Below are 24,008 nucleotides of genomic sequence, written 5' to 3'. Positions count from 1 at the left end.
ACAGTGATGCCCATTATAGATATGCCATACACCGTGATGCCCATTATACATATGCCACACATCCTGATGCCATTATACATATGCCGCACACCGTGATGCCCATTATACATATGCCGCACACCCTGATGCCCATTTTAGATATGCCGCACACCCTGATGCCATTATACATATGCCGCACACCCTGATGCCATTATACATATGCCGCACACCGTGATGCCCATTATACATATGCCGCACACCGTGATGCCCATTATACATATGCCGCACACCGTGATGCCCATTATACATATGCCTCACACCGTGATGCCCATTATACATATGCCTCACACCGTGATGCCCATTATACATATGCCGCACACCCTGATGCCATTATACATATGCCGCACACCGTGATGCCCATTATACATATGCCACACACCATGATGCCATTATACATATGCCTCACACCGTGATGCCCATTATACATATGCCACACACCGTGATGCCCATTATACATATGCCACACACCGTGATGCCCATTACACATATGCCTCACACCGTGATGCCCATTATACATATGCCGCACACCCTGATGCCATTATACATATGCCGCACACCGTGATGCCCATTATACTTGTGCCGCACACCGTGATGCCCATTATACATATGCCACACACCGTGATACTCCATTATACATATGCCACACACCGTGATGCCATTATACATATGCCGCACACCCTGATGCCATTATACATATGCCGCACACCCTGATGCCATTATACATATGTCGCACACCGTGATGCCCATTATACATATGCCGCACACCCTGATGCCATTATACATATGCCGCACACCGTGATGCCCATTATACTTGTGCCGCACACCGTGATGCCCATTATACATATGCCACACACACATGATGCCCATTATACATATGCCTCACACCGTGATGTCCATTATACATATGCCACACACCGTGATACTCCATTATACATATGCCACACGCCGTGATGCCCATTATACATATGCCGCACACTGTGATGCCCATTATACATATGCCACACCGTGATGCTCCATTATACATATGCCACACGCCGTGATGCCCATTATACATATGCCGCACACCCTGATGCCCATTATACATATGCCCACACCGTGATGTCCATTATACATATGCCCCACACCGTGATGTCCATTATACATATGCCCCACACAGAGATGTCCATTATACATATGCCACACACCGTGATGCCCAATATACTTATGCCACACACCGTGATGCCCATTATACATATGCCACACACCGTGATGCTCCATTATACATATGCCACACACTGTGATGCCCATTATACATATGCCACACCGTGATGCTCCATTATACATATGCCACACGCCGTGATGCCCATTATACATATGCCGCACACCCTGATGCCCATTATACATATGCCCACACCGTGATGTCCATTATACATATGCCCCACACCGTGATGTCCATTATACATATGCCGCACAGTATGAACCTCTCTCTCACACTTTAGTTACCTTAAAATCAAGCTGGCTGGCACTTCATCTACTTCTTCCTTTCATTAGATGTGTGCTCCCGTGTAGCTCCGCCCCCTTCCACTCGTGTAGCCCCGCCCCTCAACTCCGTGTTGCTCCGCCCCCTTTCCAGTCCCTGCTGTCATGACTGATGACACATGAAAGTGGGTTGGAAGTCAGGGAGAGAGCTCTGTGCTGCCGGCGCTGCTGCCTCTAATGTAGTGTGACAGTGTACTGGCAGCCGGCAGCTACAGAGTCTGAGGACAGAAGCGGCCGGGGATGTACAGCAGGGAGAGAGCCTCCCTGCGCAACCATCCTCACAGTGAGTGCACTGCTTGCCACACACAGAACCGCGGGAGCAGCTGCGTGCGGTCGCACATGCGCACCAGCACTCCCGCGGCCATTTTTATTTCTGTAATAGCCGAGGCTGCCCGCAGCCATATTTGTTTGGGGCACAGTGCTGCGGCCACGGCCGCCCGTTAACCGCAGAGATGGCGGTCTGCGGCCCCGCCAATGGGGTGAGCGGCCTTTTAGTGACTATTAGGGGCCGGCCCACCGGGAAATGGCCCGGTTTCCCGGTGGTCCAATCCGCCCCTGTACTGTGTACATCCCCCTATAACTGCGCTTCTTTCCTTACAGTTATACCCCTCTCTCCAGGATGCAATGCACATCCCCCCTGTAACTGTGACTACCTCCATACAGTTATATCCCTGTCTCCAGGATACTTTGTACACCCCCACCTGTAACTGTGACTACAACTGTACAGTTATACTCCTGTCTCTAGGATGCTATGTACATCCCACTGTAACTGTGCATCTTTCCTTACAGTTATACCCCTGTCTCCAGGATGCTATGTACATCCCCCTGTAACTGTGCATCTTACCTAACAGTTATACCCCTGTCTCCAGGATGCTATGTACATCCCACTGTAACTGTGCATCTTTCCTTACAGTTATACCCCTGTCTCCAGAATGCTATGTAGATCTGTGGCACCCCGAAATGGGTCCCACTAGCCAGGGCACACAGCACTGGCTCCACCAGAGAGAGGGGGTTAATTATTCTCCCCATCGCTGCGTGCGCCGAGAGACTGGAGGCGGGCCGTGTCCGGATGATGGGCAGGGAGAAGACCTGGCGGGGATTGGACGAAGGTTGGGTGAGAGGAAGAGAGGGAGGGGAATTGAGTGCCGAAAGAGGAGGATAGAGAGGTGACCAGGTCGGATGCAGGAGGCGTCACGGTGTACAGCAGTCTGCGGCACCCGGTGTGACCAGTAAAAGGAGCGGTGACTGGCAGGCTGGGATCGTGGCAGCGACGCCTGAGGCAGTCCGCGCGTATCCCTTCCCCCTGCCTGCATGTGATGGACAGCACGGCAGCATGACCCCACGGCCCTGGCAGCAGCGTCTGGAGCAGCAGATGTGTTCCCGTCCCCTGAGAGCAGCGTGGATGTCCCTCTTGACCTAGCGCAGCTGTGTGACGACAGGAGCAGCAGCAAGGCAGTAGGGCCTCCTGATGTTTAAATCCCCCATCGCTACCGGGTCAAGGACAGACCAGGTCAATCCAGCCCTATTCATCTTAAGAGGGGAACTGACACGTAACTTAAGCTATTTATCCGTAGGAAGGCCTCATTATTTCTCACCCAGGCTATTTATCCGTTGCAACCAATAAAAGCAGTTTCCTTTAACTACATTCGCCTCTTCGAATCTATCTCCATTTATTTACTACCCAATATCCCGGATTAAAGGTCCGAATCTGACCGTGCACATCACACTTGGCGTCACGAACAGGATTCAAACCTGTGCTGGGAAACCACATTGGATTTCGAATCCTGTTCGTGACGCTAAGTGTGATGTGCACGGTCAGCTTCGGACCTTTAATCTGGGATATCGGGAAGTAAATAAACGGAGATAGATACGAAGAGGCAAATGTAGTTACAGGAAATTGCTTTTATTGGTTGCAGTTTCAATAAAAGAAAGTATCAGGGCCCCTGGCCGATCGTGGGCTGCTATTACACGATCAATCATACCATACACGGTAAACAATAATAAACACTTCCATATACAAGTATTTTGATGACAGTAATGTCTTCTCTATAACACTAACATTACCTTGGACGTGTTAAGCAATTAATTTCACTTATCCTAATAACCATAATGTATACAACTTTTAACGATCTGTGACCCAAAAGTTACCAGTACCCAATTACTGTCCTGAACCTGAATCTAGGATTCGTCCTGTGCACAGGAAATAGTGTACAACTCCCCAGGGGATGGTGTCTCTAGTGAACAACCCGACCTTCCTACGGATCAATAGTCGGGGTTACATGTCAGTGCGGCCTTCCTATGGATAAATAGCATGGGTGAGAGATAAGGAGGCCTTCCTATGGATAAATAGCCTGAGTTACGTGTCAGTTCCCCTCTTAAAATAAATAGGGCCGGATTGGCCTGGTCTGTCCTTGACACGGTAGCAACGGGGGATTTAAACTTCAGGAGGCCCTACCTGTATGGGCACTACGGCTGGTGGGCACTGGTCCTGCGCTGCAACAATATGGGTGTAAGTACTCTGCTACAACCCTCAGGGGCTTAACTATTTTTGCCACTCTTCCCTTGGCTGGGTCCTTACAGGGCCCTCCTTACTCCCGTGGACTCACTGGTGCTGCTTTATAAAACGGCTGCCCCCTTTTGGACATATGGCCACTAGGGCCAGACTCACGGTTTGTTGGGCACAGAATGAGGAAGCTGCCCGTCTGGAGGTTTGAAGGCGCTGGGTGTGTTGGTTTTGTTGCTGTTGCAGCCTCATCCACGTGCAGCCGGGTCTCATACTGCCTTGCTGCTGCTCCCGTTGGGGCGTCATGGTTACCCAGCTACAGTGGAGACACGAACAAACCACCAGGAATCACATTCATGGAGTTCAAGAATATCCCGGATTAAAGGTCCGAACCTGACCGTGCACATCACACATCCCCGTGTAACTGTGCATCTTACCTTACAGTTATACCCCTGTCTCCAGGATGCTATGTACATCCCCCTGTAACTGTGCTTCTTTCCTTACAGTTATACCCCTGTCTCCAGGATACTGTGTACATCCCCCTGTAACTGTGCTTCTTTCCTTACAGTTATACCCGTCTCCTGGATACTATGTACATCCCCCTGTAACTGTGCATCTTTCCTTACAGTTATACCCCTGTCTCCAGGATACCGTGTACATCCCCCTGTAACTGTGCCTCTTTCCTTACAGTTATACTCCTGTCTCCAGGATGCTACGTACATCCCACTCTAACTGTGCATCTTTCCGTAGTTATGCCCCTGTCTCCAGGATACTTTGTACATCCCGCTGTAACTGTGCATCTTTCTGTACAGTTATACCCCTGTCTCCAGGATACTGTGTACATCCCCCTATAACTGCGCTTCTTTCCTTACAGTTATACCCCTCTCTCCAGGATGCAATGCACATCCCCCCTGTAACTGTGACTACCTCCATACAGTTATATCCCTGTCTCCAGGATACTTTGTACACCCCCACCTGTAACTGTGACTACAACTGTACAGTTATACTCCTGTCTCTAGGATGCTATGTACATCCCACTGTAACTGTGCATCTTTCCTTACAGTTATACCCCTGTCTCCAGGATGCTATGTACATCCCCCTGTAACTGTGCATCTTACCTAACAGTTATACCCCTGTCTCCAGGATGCTATGTACATCCCACTGTAACTGTGCATCTTTCCTTACAGTTATACCCCTGTCTCCAGAATGCTATGTAGATCTGTGGCACCCCGAAATGGGTCCCACTAGCCAGGGCACACAGCACTGGCTCCACCAGAGAGAGGGGGTTAATTATTCTCCCCATCGCTGCGTGCGCCGAGAGACTGGAGGCGGGCCGTGTCCGGATGATGGGCAGGGAGAAGACCTGGCGGGGATTGGACGAAGGTTGGGTGAGAGGAAGAGAGGGAGGGGAATTGAGTGCCGAAAGAGGAGGATAGAGAGGTGACCAGGTCGGATGCAGGAGGCGTCACGGTGTACAGCAGTCTGCGGCACCCGGTGTGACCAGTAAAAGGAGCGGTGACTGGCAGGCTGGGATCGTGGCAGCGACGCCTGAGGCAGTCCGCGCGTATCCCTTCCCCCTGCCTGCATGTGATGGACAGCACGGCAGCATGACCCCACGGCCCTGGCAGCAGCGTCTGGAGCAGCAGATGTGTTCCCGTCCCCTGAGAGCAGCGTATGTGTCCCTCTTGACCCAGCGCAGCTGTGTGACGACGGGAGCAGCAGCAAGGCAGTAGGGCCTCCTGATGTTTAAATCCCCCATCGCTACCGGGTCAAGGACAGACCAGGTCAATCCAGCCCTATTCATCTTAAGAGGGGAACTGACACGTAACTTAAGCTATTTATCCGTAGGAAGGCCTCATTATTTCTCACCCAGGCTATTTATCCGTTGCAACCAATAAAAGCAGTTTCCTTTAACTACATTCGCCTCTTCGAATCTATCTCCATTTATTTACTACCCAATATCCCGGATTAAAGGTCCGAATCTGACCGTGCACATCACACTTGGCGTCACGAACAGGATTCAAACCTGTGCTGGGAAACCACATTGGATTTCGAATCCTGTTCGTGACGCTAAGTGTGATGTGCACAGTCAGCTTCGGACCTTTAATCTGGGATATCGGGAAGTAAATAAACGGAGATAGATACGAAGAGGCAAATGTAGTTACAGGAAATTGTTTTTATTGGTTGCAGTTTCAATAAAAGAAAGTATCAGGGCCCCTGGCCGATCGTGGGCTGCTATTACACGATCAATCATACCATACACGGTAAACAATAATAAACACTTCCATATACAAGTATTTTGATGACAGTAATGTCTTCTCTATAACACTAACATTACCTTGGACGTGTTAAGCAATCAATTTCACTTATCCTAATAACCATAATGTATACAACTTTTAACGATCTGTGACCCAAAAGTTACCAGTACCCAATTACTGTCCTGAACCTGAATCTAGGATTCGTCCTGTGCACAGGAAATAGTGTACAACTCCCCAGGGGATGGTGTCTCTAGTGAACAACCCGACCTTCCTACGGATCAATAGTCGGGGTTACATGTCAGTGCGGCCTTCCTATGGATAAATAGCATGGGTGAGAGATAAGGAGGCCTTCCTATGGATAAATAGCCTGAGTTACGTGTCAGTTCCCCTCTTAAAATAAATAGGGCCGGATTGGCCTGGTCTGTCCTTGACACGGTAGCAACGGGGGATTTAAACTTCAGGAGGCCCTACCTGTATGGGCACTACGGCTGGTGGGCACTGGTCCTGCGCTGCAACAATGGGGGTGTAAGTACTCTGCTACAACCCTCAGGGGCTTAACTATTTTTGCCACTCTTCCCTTGGCTGGGTCCTTACAGGGCCCTCCTTACTCCCGTGGACTCACTGGTGCTGCTTTATAAAACGGCTGCCCCCTTTTGGACATATGGCCACTAGGGCCAGACTCACGGTTTGTTGGGCACAGAATGAGGAAGCTGCCCATCTGGAGGTTTGAAGGCGCTGGGTGTGTTGGTTTTGTTGCTGTTGCAGCCTCATCCACGTGCAGCCGGGTCTCATACTGCCTTGCTGCTGCTCCCGTTGGGGCGTCATGGTTACCCAGCTACAGTGGAGACACGAACAAACCACCAGGAATCACATTCATGGAGTTCAAGAATATCCCGGATTAAAGGTCCGAACCTGACCGTGCACATCACACATCCCCCTGTAACTGTGCATCTTACCTTACAGTTATACCCCTGTCTCCAGGATGATATGTACATCCCCCTGTAACTGTGCTTCTTTCCTTACAGTTATACCCCTGTCTCCAGGATACTGTGTACATCCCCCTGTAACTGTGCTTCTTTCCTTACAGTTATATCCCTGTCTCCAGGATGCAATGTACATCCCCCCTGTAACTGTGACTACCTCCATACAGTTATATCCCTGTCTCCAGGATACTTTCTACACCCCTACCTGTAACTGTGACTACCTCTGTACAGTTATACTCCTGTCTCTAGGATGCTATGTACATCCACCCTGTAACTGTACATCTTTCCTTACAGTTATAAGCCTTCGCAAAAGTTCAGTTTCTGCAGTCACCAGCACTATGAAAATTTTCTACGGAACCAAATGCCCCTGTGTATGAAAGATGTGCCAGAGAAAAATAATATCCTGTCTACCCCCTTGTGTGGAAATGGATTCACGGAAATAGGAGAAGAATGTGACTGTGGCACAGAGCAGGTAAGTAGGCCTGGTCATCCCTGCTATATGCTATGGTCTTATTTATTACCTGTCAGCAGGGCCGGTGCAAGGCACCGGAGCGCCCCAGGCGAGTCGGGGTGGGGGTGCCCCGGTGCCGGGAGGAGAGGGGGGGTGGTACCTGTGTAAAAAACTTTCGACCCCGGCGTCCCTGCAGTGCTGTAGCGGGCAGGGGTGTCCGTGCCGTGGGGGCCCCGGCGTCCCTGCAGTGAATAGAAAACAACTAGCGCTTCCCACGCCGCCGCGCGCATAGCGCTAGTTATTTTCTATTCACTGCAGGGACCCCGCCGGCTGCAGCCAGCTTCATACACAATGACAGCGCCGCAGGTTCCCCCACGGCACGGACACCCCTGCCCGCTACAGCACTGCAGGCACGCCGATGCCGCAAGTTTTTTACACAGTTCGCTGGGGGTGAGGGGCGAACTGCCGCCCTCCAGGTGCCGGAGCAAATGCCTAGAGCTGCCTAGTGGTGGCGCCGGCCCTGCCTGTTAAGGGGTAATTATACAATAGGAAATCCTTATATAGAATAAACCTCAGAGCTGACACCCATTGCTGATCTGTGTAGCTAAATAGCTAAAAAAAATAGCAATTTTGTATGTTTCTAAAGTCATAGCAAACCGTGGAACCTATAGATTCCTTGGGTATATGATAGAACTACAAGCACAATCATGCCCTGGCATATGGACTCTGCAAGGAGTTTTACTACCACACAGATTAATGGTATGTAAAAAAAAGGCTGTAGCAAACATATTAATAAAGTTTTCAGAAAAAGGTTAAACATGCCATAATACATAAATACACAAATGTAATAAACCAGTACTGCACTGTCTGTCTCTGTTACCGCTTGGCTCTTGCTCCCTCCTCTGGTGGTGACGAGCCAACGCTCATCACCGGTGTTCAGATGAGGGGTGAGATGTGTTAGGAGCAGGAGGATGGTCTCCTATATTGCTCTGCAGCTATCTGACTGACAGTCCTGGAAGTCTTAGAAGACTAAGCCCATCCCAGTCAGCCAGACCAGAAAATAATTAAAGATTATAAGTGGAGGGACATATACTAGACATATAGATGTATTCAATGCCACAGCAAGGGGGGTTTGCATGGCAAGGATAGCTTATTTTTGGCAAGGAAAAGCCATCCTCGCCATCCAATCCCGCTCGCCGTATTCAATGTTTACCCCTTAAACGGCGAGGTTTGCTGCAAATGCAGCGAGTCCACTGCATTTTGTGGCCACCCCCGCTGTTTCCACCTCGCCAAATGAAACCAGAAAGGTGAAAACAGTGAGTGAAGGGGAGGGAGTAGAATACACTGCCGGCCTGCTCGCCGTCATAACTCGTTGTCAGAGCATTGAATACCCCTAATAGTGAAAAACCCCATGTCGACCTTTTGACTGTAGACCTAAACCATGTCGACCTAACATTTGTGTTGACCTAAGCACCAGTCGACCTTGTTCCATGTCGACCTAGACACCTGTCGACCTTGCAGTATGTCAACCCAACGGTGTCGAACTAATGACTGTCGGCCATCTTTAGGTCGACCAACCGACCGTATCCCATAAAAACAATTGTTGGGGCCAAATGTAATAGGTAAGAGTTTCGGTACTTGTGTAGTTTGGCGGCACCCATCGCATCGCATACCATAAGGCATACGATGGTATGCGATGCGACGCGATATCGTGCGATATTGTACAATGCCATACAATTTTAAAATTGTATGACATTGTATATGGCATACAATGCCATACAATGCGATGCGATTAAACATTGCATAAGCACCCTAATAGGTGCTTACAATGTTAAATGCACCCCCCCGCCACCCCCCCCCCACTATAAACGTGAACCCGAAGCGTGGCGAGCGCAGCAAGCGCAGCGAGCCCGCGAGGGGCGGCGGTACGCGTCCTCTGACCTTTTCATACCCCCACTATCCACGTCGGCGTGGAGCTGAGAATATAAAGTGTGGCGAGCGCAGCGAGCCACCGAGCCCGAAGCGTGGCGAGCGGACGCGGATACCTGTGAAGGCCGCGAGGGGACTCCGATACCTGTGAAGGTATCCGTGTTCCCTCGCGGGGCTCGCTGCGCTTGCCACACTTTCTGTTCTCAACTCCACGCCGACGTGGATAGTGGGGGTATGAAAAGGTCGGAGGACGCGTACCGCCGCCCCTCGCGGGCTCGCTGCGCTCGCCACACTTCGGGTTCACGTTTATAGTGGGGGGGGGTGGCGTGGGGGTGCATTTAACATTGTAAGCACCCATTACGGTGCTTAAAAGCATCCTTTAGGGTGCTTATACAATCTTTCATCGTATAGGGGGCAAAAATCGCGTCGCATCGCATGCCATCGGGTGCATGGCATGCGATGCGATTAAAACATCGCGCGATGGAAATCGGGGGCGCCGCCAAAATACACAAGTACCAGAGTTTCAGTAAGTGAGAGATTTTGGGAGGGTTTTCACCTTTTTTTAAAGCAGCAATCAATTACACTGCAAAACCAGGTTGATTTTGTCATGTAATTGATTGCTGCTTTATAAAACATGGGAAAACTCTCCCAAAATCTCTCACTTTCTGAAACTCTCCCCCTATTACATTTGGCCCTTGGTGTGCACTTTTGTTTAGATAATAAATGAAAAGGTACTGAAATGAATAGTCACCCACTCGGTCCACCAGCACTGGGGAGATGATGTATTGGGTAGGTTGAGATGAGGATCCTTATCCACTCATGTAATCATTATACTGGGCCTTTAAGGAGGTGGCGTTCCTCCCAAATAGTTTTCCGTGCCGCAGTGAAGTGGATAACGTCTGAACTCCCAAGGAAATGATAGTTGGTTTCCTTGCCTATGTTGCCTATGTTGGGAGGATACGGTCCTTGGTGGTAGGGGACGAACAACAGTGGGCTTCCAGTGGTGGTGGTACTCCACAAATGATATGGACAACTCCAGGTAGATACAAAAAAATGACAAATGACCCCGACTTGATTTGGGGATACGGTCACTAGGTCGACAACAACTAGGTCGACAGGCATTATGTCGACATGAATGAAGGTCGACATGACTGAAGGTCGACATGAGGTTAGGATGACACGGTCATTAGGTCAACAGGGTCATTAGGTCGACAGTCAAAAGGGGAAGGTCAACAGTCAAAAGGTTCACATTAAGTTTTTCACCTGTTTTTTTTAGCCAACATATGCCGACAGGCGGTACTTCATGCCCTACCATCCACTAGGGCGTGGTGGGAGAATAAAATAGTGTGCCAAGCATAGCGAGGCACCGTGCCTGAAGTATGGCGACCAGAGCAAACCATGCTAGGGGATGTAGTGCACTTTTAATGTCCATGTCGACTGTGTCAACATTCAGGACAAAAAAAGGGAAAAACCATTTCAACGTTTTGACCCTGTTGACCTAACCCCATGTCGACCTTCAGTCATGTCGACCTTCATGACCTAATGATGCCGACCTATTGCTTCTCGACCTAGTTGCTGTCTATCCAATGATCCTTACCCCTTGATTTGAGCAAGCAACCTTCTGATCTGCAGTCAGGCGTGCTACCATGGCGCCACAAGGCCCTCCTAAAAATGTACGCTGTTCACTGATCCTGGTGGTTTAGATCAGCCATATAGGGGGAAATTTACTAACCTAGTTTTTCGTATTAGTATTTTTCCTACGACTGCATACGACTGTTTCAGCCGTATGCAAAGTCGTGTTCCGGAGGGGGATTTACAAAGCAGTCATATATGACTGCATTGTAACCCTCCGATGTCGTAGGAATTCGTATTAGCTGGCCGTATATACGGCCGCTAATACGAAAAATCAGGGAACCCGACAAATAGGGGTTCCCTGATTTTTAACAACCAGCCCCAGGCTCCAGGTCCGGGGCTGGTTCCCAAAATACGGGGGACAAAATGACTAGAACTACAAGCACAATCATGCCCTGGCATATGGACTCTGCAAGGAGTTTTACTACCACACAGATTAATGGTATGTAAAAAAAAGGCTGTAGCAAACATATTAATAAAGTTTTCAGAAAAAGGTTAAACATGCCATAATACATAAATACACAAATGTAATAAACCAGTACTGCACTGTCTGTCTCTGTTACCGCTTGGCTCTTGCTCCCTCCTCTGGTGGTGACGAGCCAACGCTCATCACCGGTGTTCAGATGAGGGGTGAGATGTGTTAGGAGCAGGAGGATGGTCTCCTATATTGCTCTGCAGCTATCTGACTGACAGTCCTGGAAGTCTTAGAAGACTAAGCCCATCCCAGTCAGCCAGACCAGAAAATAATTAAAGATTATAAGTGGAGGGACATATACTAGACATATAGATGTATTCAATGCCACAGCAAGGGGGGTTTGCATGGCAAGGATAGCTTATTTTTGGCAAGGAAAAGCCATCCTCGCCATCCAATCCCGCTCGCCGTATTCAATGTTTACCCCTTAAACGGCGAGGTTTGCTGCAAATGCAGCGAGTCCACTGCATTTTGTGGCCACCCCCGCTGTTTCCACCTCGCCAAATGAAACCAGAAAGGTGAAAACAGTGAGTGAAGGGGAGGGAGTAGAATACACTGCCGGCCTGCTCGCCGTCATAACTCGTTGTCAGAGCATTGAATACCCCTAATAGTGAAAAACCCCATGTCGACCTTTTGACTGTAGACCTAAACCATGTCGACCTAACATTTGTGTTGACCTAAGCACCAGTCGACCTTGTTCCATGTCGACCTAGACACCTGTCGACCTTGCAGTATGTCAACCCAACGGTGTCGAACTAATGACTGTCGGCCATCTTTAGGTCGACCAACCGACCGTATCCCATAAAAACAATTGTTGGGGCCAAATGTAATAGGTAAGAGTTTCGGTACTTGTGTAGTTTGGCGGCACCCATCGCATCGCATACCATAAGGCATACGATGGTATGCGATGCGACGCGATATCGTGCAATATTGTACAATGCCATACAATTTTAAAATTGTATGACATTGTATATGGCATACAATGCCATACAATGCGATGCGATTAAACATTGCATAAGCACCCTAATAGGTGCTTACAATGTTAAATGCACCCCCCCGCCACCCCCCCCCCCACTATAAACGTGAACCCGAAGCGTGGCGAGCGCAGCAAGCGCAGCGAGCCCGCGAGGGGCGGCGGTACGCGTCCTCTGACCTTTTCATACCCCCACTATCCACGTCGGCGTGGAGCTGAGAATATAAAGTGTGGCGAGCGCAGCGAGCCACCGAGCCCGAAGCGTGGCGAGCGGACGCGGATACCTGTGAAGGCCGCGAGGGGACTCCGATACCTGTGAAGGTATCCGCGTCCCCTCGCGGGGCTCGCTGCGCTTGCCACACTTTCTGTTCTCAACTCCACGCCGACGTGGATAGTGGGGGTATGAAAAGGTCGGAGGACGCGTACCGCCGCCCCTCGCGGGCTCGCTGCGCTCGCCACACTTCGGGTTCACGTTTATAGTGGGGGGGGGTGGCGTGGGGGTGCATTTAACATTGTAAGCACCCATTACGGTGCTTAAAAGCATCCTTTAGGGTGCTTATACAATCTTTCATCGTATAGGGGGCAAAAATCGCGTCGCATCGCATGCCATCGGGTGCATGGCATGCGATGCGATTAAAACATCGCGCGATGGAAATCGGGGGCGCCGCCAAAATACACAAGTACCAGAGTTTCAGTAAGTGAGAGATTTTGGGAGGGTTTTCACCTTTTTTTAAAGCAGCAATCAATTACACTGCAAAACCAGGTTGATTTTGTCATGTAATTGATTGCTGCTTTATAAAACATGGGAAAACTCTCCCAAAATCTCTCACTTTCTGAAACTCTCCCCCTATTACATTTGGCCCTTGGTGTGCACTTTTGTTTAGATAATAAATGAAAAGGTACTGAAATGAATAGTCACCCACTCGGTCCACCAGCACTGGGGAGATGATGTATTGGGTAGGTTGAGATGAGGATCCTTATCCACTCATGTAATCATTATACTGGGCCTTTAAGGAGGTGGCGTTCCTCCCAAATAGTTTTCCGTGCCGCAGTGAAGTGGATAACGTCTGAACTCCCAAGGAAATGATAGTTGGTTTCCTTGCCTATGTTGCCTATGTTGGGAGGATACGGTCCTTGGTGGTAGGGGACGAACAACAGTGGGCTTCCAGTGGTGGTGGTACTCCACAAATGATATGGACAACTCCAGGTAGATACAAAAAAATGACAAATGACCCCGACTTGATTTGGGGATACGGTCACTAGGTCGACAACAACTAGGTCGACAGGCATTATGTCGACATGAATGAAGGTCGACATGACTGAAGGTCGACATGAGGTTAGGATGACACGGTCATTAGGTCAACAGGGTCATTAGGTCGACAGTCAAAAGGGGAAGGTCAACAGTCAAAAGGTTCACATTAAGTTTTTCACCTGTTTTTTTTAGCCAACATATGCCGACAGGCGGTACTTCATGCCCTACCATCCACTAGGGCGTGGTGGGAGAATAAAATAGTGTGCCAAGCATAGCGAGGCACCGTGCCTGAAGTATGGCGACCAGAGCAAACCATGCTAGGGGATGTAGTGCACTTTTAATGTCCATGTCGACTGTGTCAACATTCAGGACAAAAAAAGGGAAAAACCATTTCAACGTTTTGACCCTGTTGACCTAACCCCATGTCGACCTTCAGTCATGTCGACCTTCATGACCTAATGATGCCGACCTATTGCTTCTCGACCTAGTTGCTGTCTATCCAATGATCCTTACCCCTTGATTTGAGCAAGCAACCTTCTGATCTGCAGTCAGGCGTGCTACCATGGCGCCACAAGGCCCTCCTAAAAATGTACGCTGTTCACTGATCCTGGTGGTTTAGATCAGCCATATAGGGGGAAATTTACTAACCTAGTTTTTCGTATTAGTATTTTTCCTACGACTGCATACGACTGTTTCAGCCGTATGCAAAGTCGTGTTCCGGAGGGGGATTTACAAAGCAGTCATATATGACTGCATTGTAACCCTCCGATGTCGTAGGAATTCGTATTAGCTGGCCGTATATACGGCCGCTAATACGAAAAATCAGGGAACCCGACAAATAGGGGTTCCCTGATTTTTAACAACCAGCCCCAGGCTCCAGGTCCGGGGCTGGTTCCCAAAATACGGGGGACAAAATGACTAGGGGTCCCCCATATTTTAAGAACCAGCCCCAGGCCAAACCAGCCAGCAGGGTAATGCCACAGCCGGGGGTAGACTTTTTATACAAGTCCCCCCGGCCAAAGCATTAACCCTCTGACCAGTCAGCCTGGCCAGGGGCCCTGGGGGAGTGGGGAACCCCCAATAAAGGGGTCCCCCCCCCGTCCAGGACTTACCTGACCAGGCTGAAGCCTGGTGCTGTCCTCGATGCTCCTGGGCGGTGGGCATCGAGCTGATACTGGTGTAAAAAAAATAGATGAAAAAACTATTGTTTTAAACTGTGGAACTATGAGTCCCAGCAAGCCTCCCCCGCAAGCTGGGACTTGGAAAACCACAAGTCCCAGCCTGCAGGGCATTAAAGGGCCCGCTGGGTCTTGTAGTTTCACAGTAAAAAAAATAGTTAAATAAATACACACTGACACATTAGAAAAATAAAACTTTAACACATACATTACACACTTACTGATACTTACCTATCTTGATCCCGTAGGTAGGTCCCAGGGTCCGGTCCGGTGGCTTGGTTCCAGGGCCTTGGTTCCGGGGCTGGTCCGGGGCTCCTGGGCTGAAGAGTCCGGGGTCCAGGATCCGTAGTAATCCAAAGGGGTACCTGTGGAAGGAAATCCTACTCACCGGGTCCTCTGGCCACCACCCCGGCATCTTCTCTTCAAGTCGCGCTGCTCCCGGCTGCTGGTACCCGCTTCGCTGGACACTGGAGAGACGCAGAGATCCTTCATCCTCTGCGTCTCTACTCAGAATGAATTCTGGCCAATCAGGAGCCGACTTTCTCTGCTCCTGATTGGCCGCTAGGCGGCTCATCTATTTTTTTTACACCAGTATCAGCTCGATGCCCACCGCCCAGGGGCATCGAGGACAGCACCAGGCTTCAGCCTGGTCAGGTAAGTCCTGGAGGGGGGGACCCCTTTATTGGGGGGGTCCCCACTCCCCCAGGGCCCCTGGCCAGGCTGACTGGTCAGAAAATTAATGCTTTGGCCGGGGGGACTTCTATAAAAAGTCTCCCCCCGGCTGTGGCATTACCCTGCTGGCTGGTTTGGCCTGGGGCTGGTTCTTAAAATACGTGGGACCCCTAGTCATTTTGTCCCCCGTATTTTGGGATCCAGCCCCGGACCTGGGGCTGGTTCTTAAAATACGGGGGACCCCTAGTCATTTTGTCCCCCGTATTTTGGGATCCAGCCCCGGACCTGGGGCTGGTTGTTAAAAATCGGGGAACCCCTATTTGTCGGGTTCCCTGATTTTTAATTACCGGCCCCGGCTCTTTCAGCCTGGTGCTGGTTACAGCTGTGGGGGGGACCCCACGCTGTTTTTTTTATTATTTATTTATTTTTCCATTTTTTTTACACTAAAGCCTGCACGGATCTGACTGATCCGTGCAGGCTAAAGCCAAATACGACAGGACAATCAAGGTGTATTTTCCTGCCGTATTTTCGTGGCTGTTTTACACCAATTAGCAGCCGTATTATCAATACGGCTGCTTAGTAAATCAGGAACCACCATTCTTTTGAATGGTGATTCCTGTCGTATCCTATCGATGGTGTAGACATTCGTATTTGTAAATACAAAAACGAATGTGCCATCTTTAGGAATACGAATTCCTGTATTTTTCGGGATAGTAAATCCCGAAAATACAAATGTGTAAAAAATAGGTGTATTTCTGCCTACGAATACACCTATTTTTTACGAATTCATATTAGTAAATTTCCCCCAAACTGTCTGCATATACCAAATTGTGAAATAGATCATTTGTAAGCAAACAAGCCTACATCCTTGATTTAATAACCAAAGAATATGCCCGGTGGTCGTACCTAAGTGCAAAGTCATTATTCTTAACAAAATATGTCAGTTCAAAGGAAAACAGTCATAGCACCAGAAAAAGTATAATAAGAGTATGCTACAATGTAAAAAAATGGTAAATTCCAAGGAACTGGATTATGTTTGCATGACAATTAGAAATTAGCAGAATGTGAGTCTTTAATGTGACTGCAGATGATACAGGTATCCATATAAACAGTAATTACATTACAGAAGTTAGACGAGAACCTTGGTAACCTGCAGGTGTGCCATACATTTTTTGGCCGGCATTGTCCACCCTATATTTCCACCTGGAATTGTCCATATCATTTGTGAAGAACCACTCTCCACTGGAAGCAAACTGTTGTTGCTCCCCTACCAACAAGGACTGTATCCTCCCAACACAGGCATGGAAACCAGCTTGTAGGATTATCATTTCCTTGAGAACTCAGATGTTATGTGGAGGTACGCCATCTCCTTAAAGGCCAGCTACAGTATTCTGATTACACGAGTGGATAAGGGTGCCGGACAGTTTCCCGACAGTCAGGATCCCGACAGTCATTACCCTGACGTCGGGGTCCCGACAGTCAAAACCCCGACACTCGGGGTCCCAACGGCCACCGGCTATTCTCCCTCGTGGGGGTCCACGACCCCCATAGAGGGAGAATAGAATAGGTGGTGAGTGTAGCGAACCACCATGCCCACAGCAGGGCTTTGTTGCGCTCGCCATGCTGTCTGAGTCCGGCCAGTCGTGATCCCGACGGGACAATATACCACACCCGTGGATAAGGATCCTCATTTCAACCTACCCAATTCATCATTGTGAGGAAACAACACAAATCTCCCCAGCCGAGTTGGTGACTATCCGTTTCAGTACCTTTTCATTTATCATCTAAACAAAAGTGCACACCACAGTCTTAATTGTTTTTATAATATTTTTATTATGTTGTCTTTTATTACATTAAATGGAAATATATTAACGTTTTGCCACACGCTTGATGCTTTATAGCACTTACTTCTTCGTGTATTTTGTTAAATTACTATTGGGGCAGACTATCCATAATCACTGTCGCTTTCCACACCATACTCATACCAAGTGCCTTTCCCTCAATATCTTGATATCTTTTCTCTACTACTAGACATAATAGAATTGTCTGTATGTTATCTGGAGTCCATAATAATTTGGCTAATGCTATAATGGTATGAGAAAACAGCAGCAACAAACATTTCAGCGTAGACACACCCATGTGTGGTAAGAGTGTGACACGCCCCCTTGGCAGCATGCAATGCTTTGCGCTGCGAATCCCACTTTAGTTGAATTTTTTCTAATTTTCAAAAGTAAGCAAAAATGACAGTACACTGATGTGTGGTCAGAGTCACACAGTAATTTATTGAATCATTGATTGACATAAAAGGGTACTGGTAATAATCAGCAAGCAGTAGGAGGTTTTAGTAGAAATAAACTCAGGCATAAGAGGGTAATTGGTAAAGACCGACAGGCAGAAGGGGGTATTTAGTAGCAATCAGTAGGGAGAAGGGGGTATATTGTAGGAATCAGTAGGCAGAAGGGGGCATTTAGTAGGAAACAGTAGGCAGAAGGGGGTAATTAGTAGGAATCAGCAGGCATAAGGAGGTATATTGTAGGAATCAGCAGGTAGAAGGGGGGATATAGTAGCAATCAGCAGGCAGAAGGGGGGTATATAGTAGGAATCAGCAGGCAGGAGGGGGTATATAGTAGGAATCAGTAGGCAGAGGGGGTATTTAGTAGGAATCAGTAGGCAGAAGGGGGTATATAGTAGGAATCAGTAGGCTTTCCCATTTGGGCACGATGGGCACATGCTCAGGGGCCCTAGGACCTAGGGGCCCAACCCAATGGGATAGACAGCAGTGATCCGGGCTGTGGGGTTCGGCGCATACCTTTGTAGTTTTGGAACAGCTGGCTGCTCTTCCGGCAGTATGAGCCATGAGGGGGAGTTGCTGGCCAAGACTAGTTTCCTAGGTGCCCTGCAGGGGCACTCAGCGCCTAGTGATGAGCAGCCTTCCTGCTACCGCGTGCAGCACAAATGGCTGGACCGATGGGGGAAGTCAAGGTAGGCGGCATCAATAGCTCGCAAACTAATTCATGGGGATCGGGAAGGCTGCCGGGGGGGTCCTCCCAGCAAACTAATTCACTGGGGGGGAGGCTGCTGGGGGGAGGCTGCGGGGGGGCCCCTCCATGCAAACTAATTCACAGGGGACAAGGCTGCTGGGGGAGGCTGCGGGGGGTGGTCCTCCAGGTAAACTAATTCACAGGGGGAAAAGGCTGCCGAAGGAGGCTGCAGTGGGGGGGGTGGTCCTCCGGGCAAACTAATTCATGTGGGGGGGAAGGCTGCTGGGGGAGGCTGCGGGGGGGGGGTCCTCCCGGCAAACTAATTCATGTGGGGGGAGGGGGCCCAGTAAATAAGTTTTGCCCGGGGGCCCTCACTAATGTTAAGACAGCCCTGGGTATATAGTAGGAGTAAGCAGGCAGAAGGGGGTATATAGTAGCAATCAGCACGTAGAAGGGGGTATATACAGTAGTAGAAATCGGCAGGCAGTAGGGGGTATTTGGTCGGAATCAGAATGCAAAAGGGGGTATTTAGTAACAATCAGCAGGCAGTAGGGGGTATATAGTAGGAATCAGCAGGCATAAGGGGGTATATAGTAGGAATCAGCAGGCAGTAGGGGGTATATAGTAGGAATTAGCAGGCTGTAGGGGGTATTTGGTCGGAATCAGCATGCAAAAGTGTGTCAATGGTAGGAAAGGCCGGGGATAGACAGCTATAGATAATGAATAAGAATAGTGTAACCAGCCATTGCTGTTGTATTTACAGGAATGCACCAATAAGTGCTGTGATGCCGCCACCTGCAAACTAAAACAAGGTGCTCAGTGTGCAGAGGGGGAATGCTGTTCAGATTGTCAGGTGAGTAATGTATACAACATAGTATACCTTTAACAGTTTTGTGACACTTGTGAACAATGTATTTGGGGATAATTCAGCATAGATCTTTAAGATGAGAAAACACATTTGACTGCGAGCAGAAAGCCGTCACTCAGACTGAAAGAAAAAAATGCCCCGCGCAAATTTGTGAATGCGTTGCAGATCGCTGCGCATTCACAGGTCCATTTGCAAATCCTGGAACATGGAAGAGTACTCGCTGTCTGAACAAATGTGAGTAGGACTAAGGCTGACACTATTCTGCGTCTGAGACGGCCTGGAAATGGTCAGAGCTGACATCGGACACATACTGTACCTTATAAACGACTGAGCATGTCAGTGGTTTTTCAGATACACCCAGAAAACATGTTTCTATCCACAAATGCCGGCTTCCTGTCACTGTGGCTGCATTGTGATTGCTAGCTACTCACATTTTCAGTGGCGGATTTCTCCAGCAGATGCGCAAAGCAAATGCTGCATATGCACAGTGATTTGTTAATTGCCCGAATTGCGAATTCTATAATTAGTGCGCTCTGTACAAACAATCTTGTATGTTCAGTAACATGATTATTATTTTTTATTTTGGTGTTGATGGTGGTGGTGGTCATATGTGCAGAGGGTACTGCACATATGACCAGAGGCATTACTAACATCACGTTTCATAGAAACATAGAATTTGATGGCAGATAAGAACCACTTGGCCCATCTAGTCTGCCCCTTTATTAAACATGTTACATCAAACCATATTTGATCCTTATTTCTTTGTAAGGATATAAATATGCCTATCCCAAGCATGTTTAAATTGTTCTACTGTATTTTCCTCTACCACCTCTGATGGGAGGCAGAAGCGCTGTCACACCAAAAAGGGGCATTGCTGAATAGAAAGAGGCGTGGCCTTGTGGGGATCTCTGTTCCGTCACTCCAGCAGGCATGCTGGAATTGCTTGCTGCTCCCGAGACTGGACTGTGTGATGCTGGCCTTTCCTATGCGACAGGAGCCAAATGCTGCAGGAGAATATCACACTGCAACGTCTGGTTCCTGTCACTGCTGAAGAGTCGGGGACACTGTGGTGTTACCCACACCTCAGTTATTTTCTGTTAATATCTGTGTGGTTGGTGAGGATGGTGAAAAATGGGAAAATAAGTTTTACCCTCATACAAAATAATTGTGACATTTCCTGTGAATGTAGAGACCCGGCTGGTGGGATTTGGACTGCACCCCACAATGCTGCCTCAGAGGTGTGATCCTGCATTGTGCAGATGGGGATACATGCTTGACATCCATGTCATTATTTCTCCCCAGCTGATGAACGCAGGATCTGTGTGCAGGAAGGCCAAAGATGAATGTGACTTGTCCGAAATGTGTGATGGAAAGTCCAACAGCTGTCCCTCCGATCGCTTCCGGGTAAATGGATCTCCATGTAGCAATGGTGACCAAGGGTACTGCTATAATGGGACGTGCCCCACACTCAGGAGTCAGTGTGAGAAATACTGGGGGTCAGGTGAGTAGTGAAAATCCATACACACACGGATAAATATCCTCACATGTGTTCTACCCTCCCACAGGTGCCTTCATTACCAAGAGGCTAAGTGTAAAAGTTGTGTATGTACTAATTATTAATTATGTAGCCTAAGCCTGTAGTTCTGAGAGGTGATCTGGAAAACATGATCCTGTGGGAGTTACCTTCATGGCTAGACTATCAAGTCCTGATGACATACAGAATTAGCATTCCCCCCCCCAGGTAAAATAGGCCACAGTGTGAAGCCAGATGCAGCCTGTGAGACTACACTGGTTTCATTGTGACGGGCCGTGGCTTCCATCCTGTCAGTCACCCAAGGCAGTCCCATAAAAACGGGTTCTCCCCATGCACAGTACCGCGAACGATACTGCGCATTCAGTGAACCCTGGACTATCAATATGCTTCTAAGGGTCTGCTCCCAAAGCAGTCCCTTAGGGTACCGGAGAAGCTACTGCACATGCGCCAGTCCCACTACCCAATGGAACAGAAGTATACATGTTAATACTTTAGTATACCTCTGGGTGGTATTGGAGAATGTGCAGGTGGGAGGAGTGCAGGCATGGCAGCGTGGTTATGAGGTGTGATTGGCATTTCCCTGCCCTGCCAACCAATGCTATTTTCAAATTACATAATCAAGCTCCTTTACTGCCCACTTTACTAAACAGTGAGTCTAGTTGGTTGGGTATCTAGCGAGTCTCGGAGAGCTCTTCAAAATCCTGTAGCCTCTCATATATTCCAGGAGAATAGGCACAGACACACTGGGTCAGGGAGGAGCACGAGCTCCGGGCGCCGAAAGATCACAGGGCGCCGGAGCCGTTCACCGCAAACTGTGCCACCGGCTCCACCGACCTGCTCGTCCACTCCTCACTGTGCCCGGCTGAGCTGCCCTTTACGCCGCTATTTTCAATTAAGTCTCCTGCTGGACTGCTAGCCAATAGGCACTTGCGGTCCAGCAGCCAATCAGAAGCAGCATCGGTGGCTGCTGGACTGCGAGCGCCTACTGGCTAGCAGTCCAGTGGGAGACTTAATTGAAAAGAGCGGCATACAGGGCAGCTCAGCCGGGCACAGCGGGGAGCAGGTGGGGGGGGCGAGCTGCAGTCCCCCTTGGCAACGAGCTATTTAGTCCACCTTGGCAACAAGCTATTTCAGTCCCCCTTGGCAACAAGCTATTTAGTCCCCCTTGGCAACAAGCTATTTCAGTCCCCCTTGGCAACAAGCTATTTCAGTCCCCCTTGGCAACAAGCAAATTTTAGTCCCCCTTGGCATTGAGCTATTTCAGTCCCCTTTGGAAAAGAGCTATTTCAGTCCCGTTTGGCATCAAGCATGAAGCTCCTGGCATCAAGGATGAAGTACCTAGCAATGAGCATGTAGGTAAGTGGCACTTATGTGTCAAATGTGTAATGGGCATTACGGTTTGTTATATAGTATGTAATGGGCATTACAGTTTGTTATATAGTATGTAATGGGCATTACGGTTTGTTATATAGTATGTAATTGGCATTACGGTTTGTTATATAGTATGTAATGGGCAGCATGTGTGGCCTTATGTGTAATAGGCATTACGGCATGTGGCTTTATGTGTAACAGGTATTACAAAGTTCGCTAAAATGTGCAATGGGCATTACGGTGAGCCCCACCTACTACAAATCAGGGGGGCGCGAAACATGCCCTTGCTCCGGGCACCGTGGCACCTAGAAACACCACTGTGTCTATGGGGTCTATTTACTAAGCCTTGGCAGGAGATAAAGTACCAGCCAGTCAACTCCTAACTGTCACATTTCAAACATTGCCTCTAACATGGCAATTAGGAGCTGGTTGGTTGGTACTTTATCTTTCACCAGATTATCTCTCTGTAATGCTTAGTAAATAGGCCACTATGTACCAATACATGGTGAAAGATAAAGTGGATGGATATAAAGTACCCACCAACCAGCTACTAACTGTCGCGTTGTATGCTGTGTTTGATAAAGATACCTTCCAACATTCCGCTTCAGGACCCTGGGACTTCCGTGCACAGAGAAGCCACACGCATCCAAAAAAGGGGGTGTGGCCTAATCAGAAGGGGGCTTGGCTTCGCAGGAACACTGCTATAAGGAGCCACGCCTCCTGTATGCTGTCACTGTGGGGTATGCCCAGCGATCTGTGAGCTGCCGGCCATGCTCCCAGTCCCTCTGTCTCCTGTGAATAGACTCTGGGAGCTATAGGTGGCCTCCCGTTTGCAGTGGTTACACAGTACTGCCTGTTACATGTCACACACCCAATACATATTACCCATGCCATAATGCCCATTACACATTATGCCACACATTGTAATGCCCATTACAGATGCCACACACTGTAATACCTATTACAAAGAGTACCACACACCATAATGCCCATTACACATTATGTACCAAACACCATTACGCCACGCACTGTAATGCCCATTACATATAATACCACACACGGTAATGCCCATTACATATAATAACACACGCTGTAATGCTCACTAAGTGCCGCTTACCTACATGCTCGCTGCTATGGGTTTCATGCTCAATGCCAGGGGTTTCAATGTTTCATGCTTAAACCCCTGCATATTACCCATGCCATAACGCCGCACCACCATACTTGCACCACTGTCTAAAGTAGGCATGTCCAACGTTGGCCCCATGTTGGGATGTGTAGTTTCACAACATCTGGAGGGCCAACGTTGGACATGCCTGGTCTAAAGGGTCTGGAATTCTATGCGACTGTTTTAAATGGAGACAGATATATCTGAAATCTGCTATGTGCAGTAAATA

The 24,008-nt window shown here is 48.8% G+C and overlaps 1 protein-coding gene across 2 annotated transcripts in view; it reads left to right on the top strand.

Annotated features, from left to right (window-relative positions):
• The window catches only part of LOC146075478 (zinc metalloproteinase-disintegrin-like batroxstatin-1), an 85,254-nt gene that overhangs the window by 41,636 nt on the left and 19,610 nt on the right, over positions 1-24,008 (top strand). For both annotated transcript variants that reach the window (XM_083184763.1, XM_083184764.1), the window contains 3 exons: positions 7,596-7,773; positions 19,605-19,694; positions 21,012-21,210. In XM_083184763.1, coding sequence (XP_083040889.1) covers positions 7,596-7,773; positions 19,605-19,694; positions 21,012-21,210 — 467 coding nt within the window. The remainder of the gene's footprint in view (positions 1-7,595; positions 7,774-19,604; positions 19,695-21,011; positions 21,211-24,008) is intronic.

The sequence above is a fragment of the Crinia signifera genome, chromosome 4 (genome assembly GCF_055691185.1).
Source record: "Crinia signifera chromosome 4, ASM5569118v1, whole genome shotgun sequence".
Taxonomy (NCBI): Eukaryota; Metazoa; Chordata; class Amphibia; order Anura; family Myobatrachidae; genus Crinia; species Crinia signifera.
The sequence above is the reverse complement of the archived record's forward strand: the minus strand, read 5'-3'. Positions and strand labels throughout refer to the sequence as shown.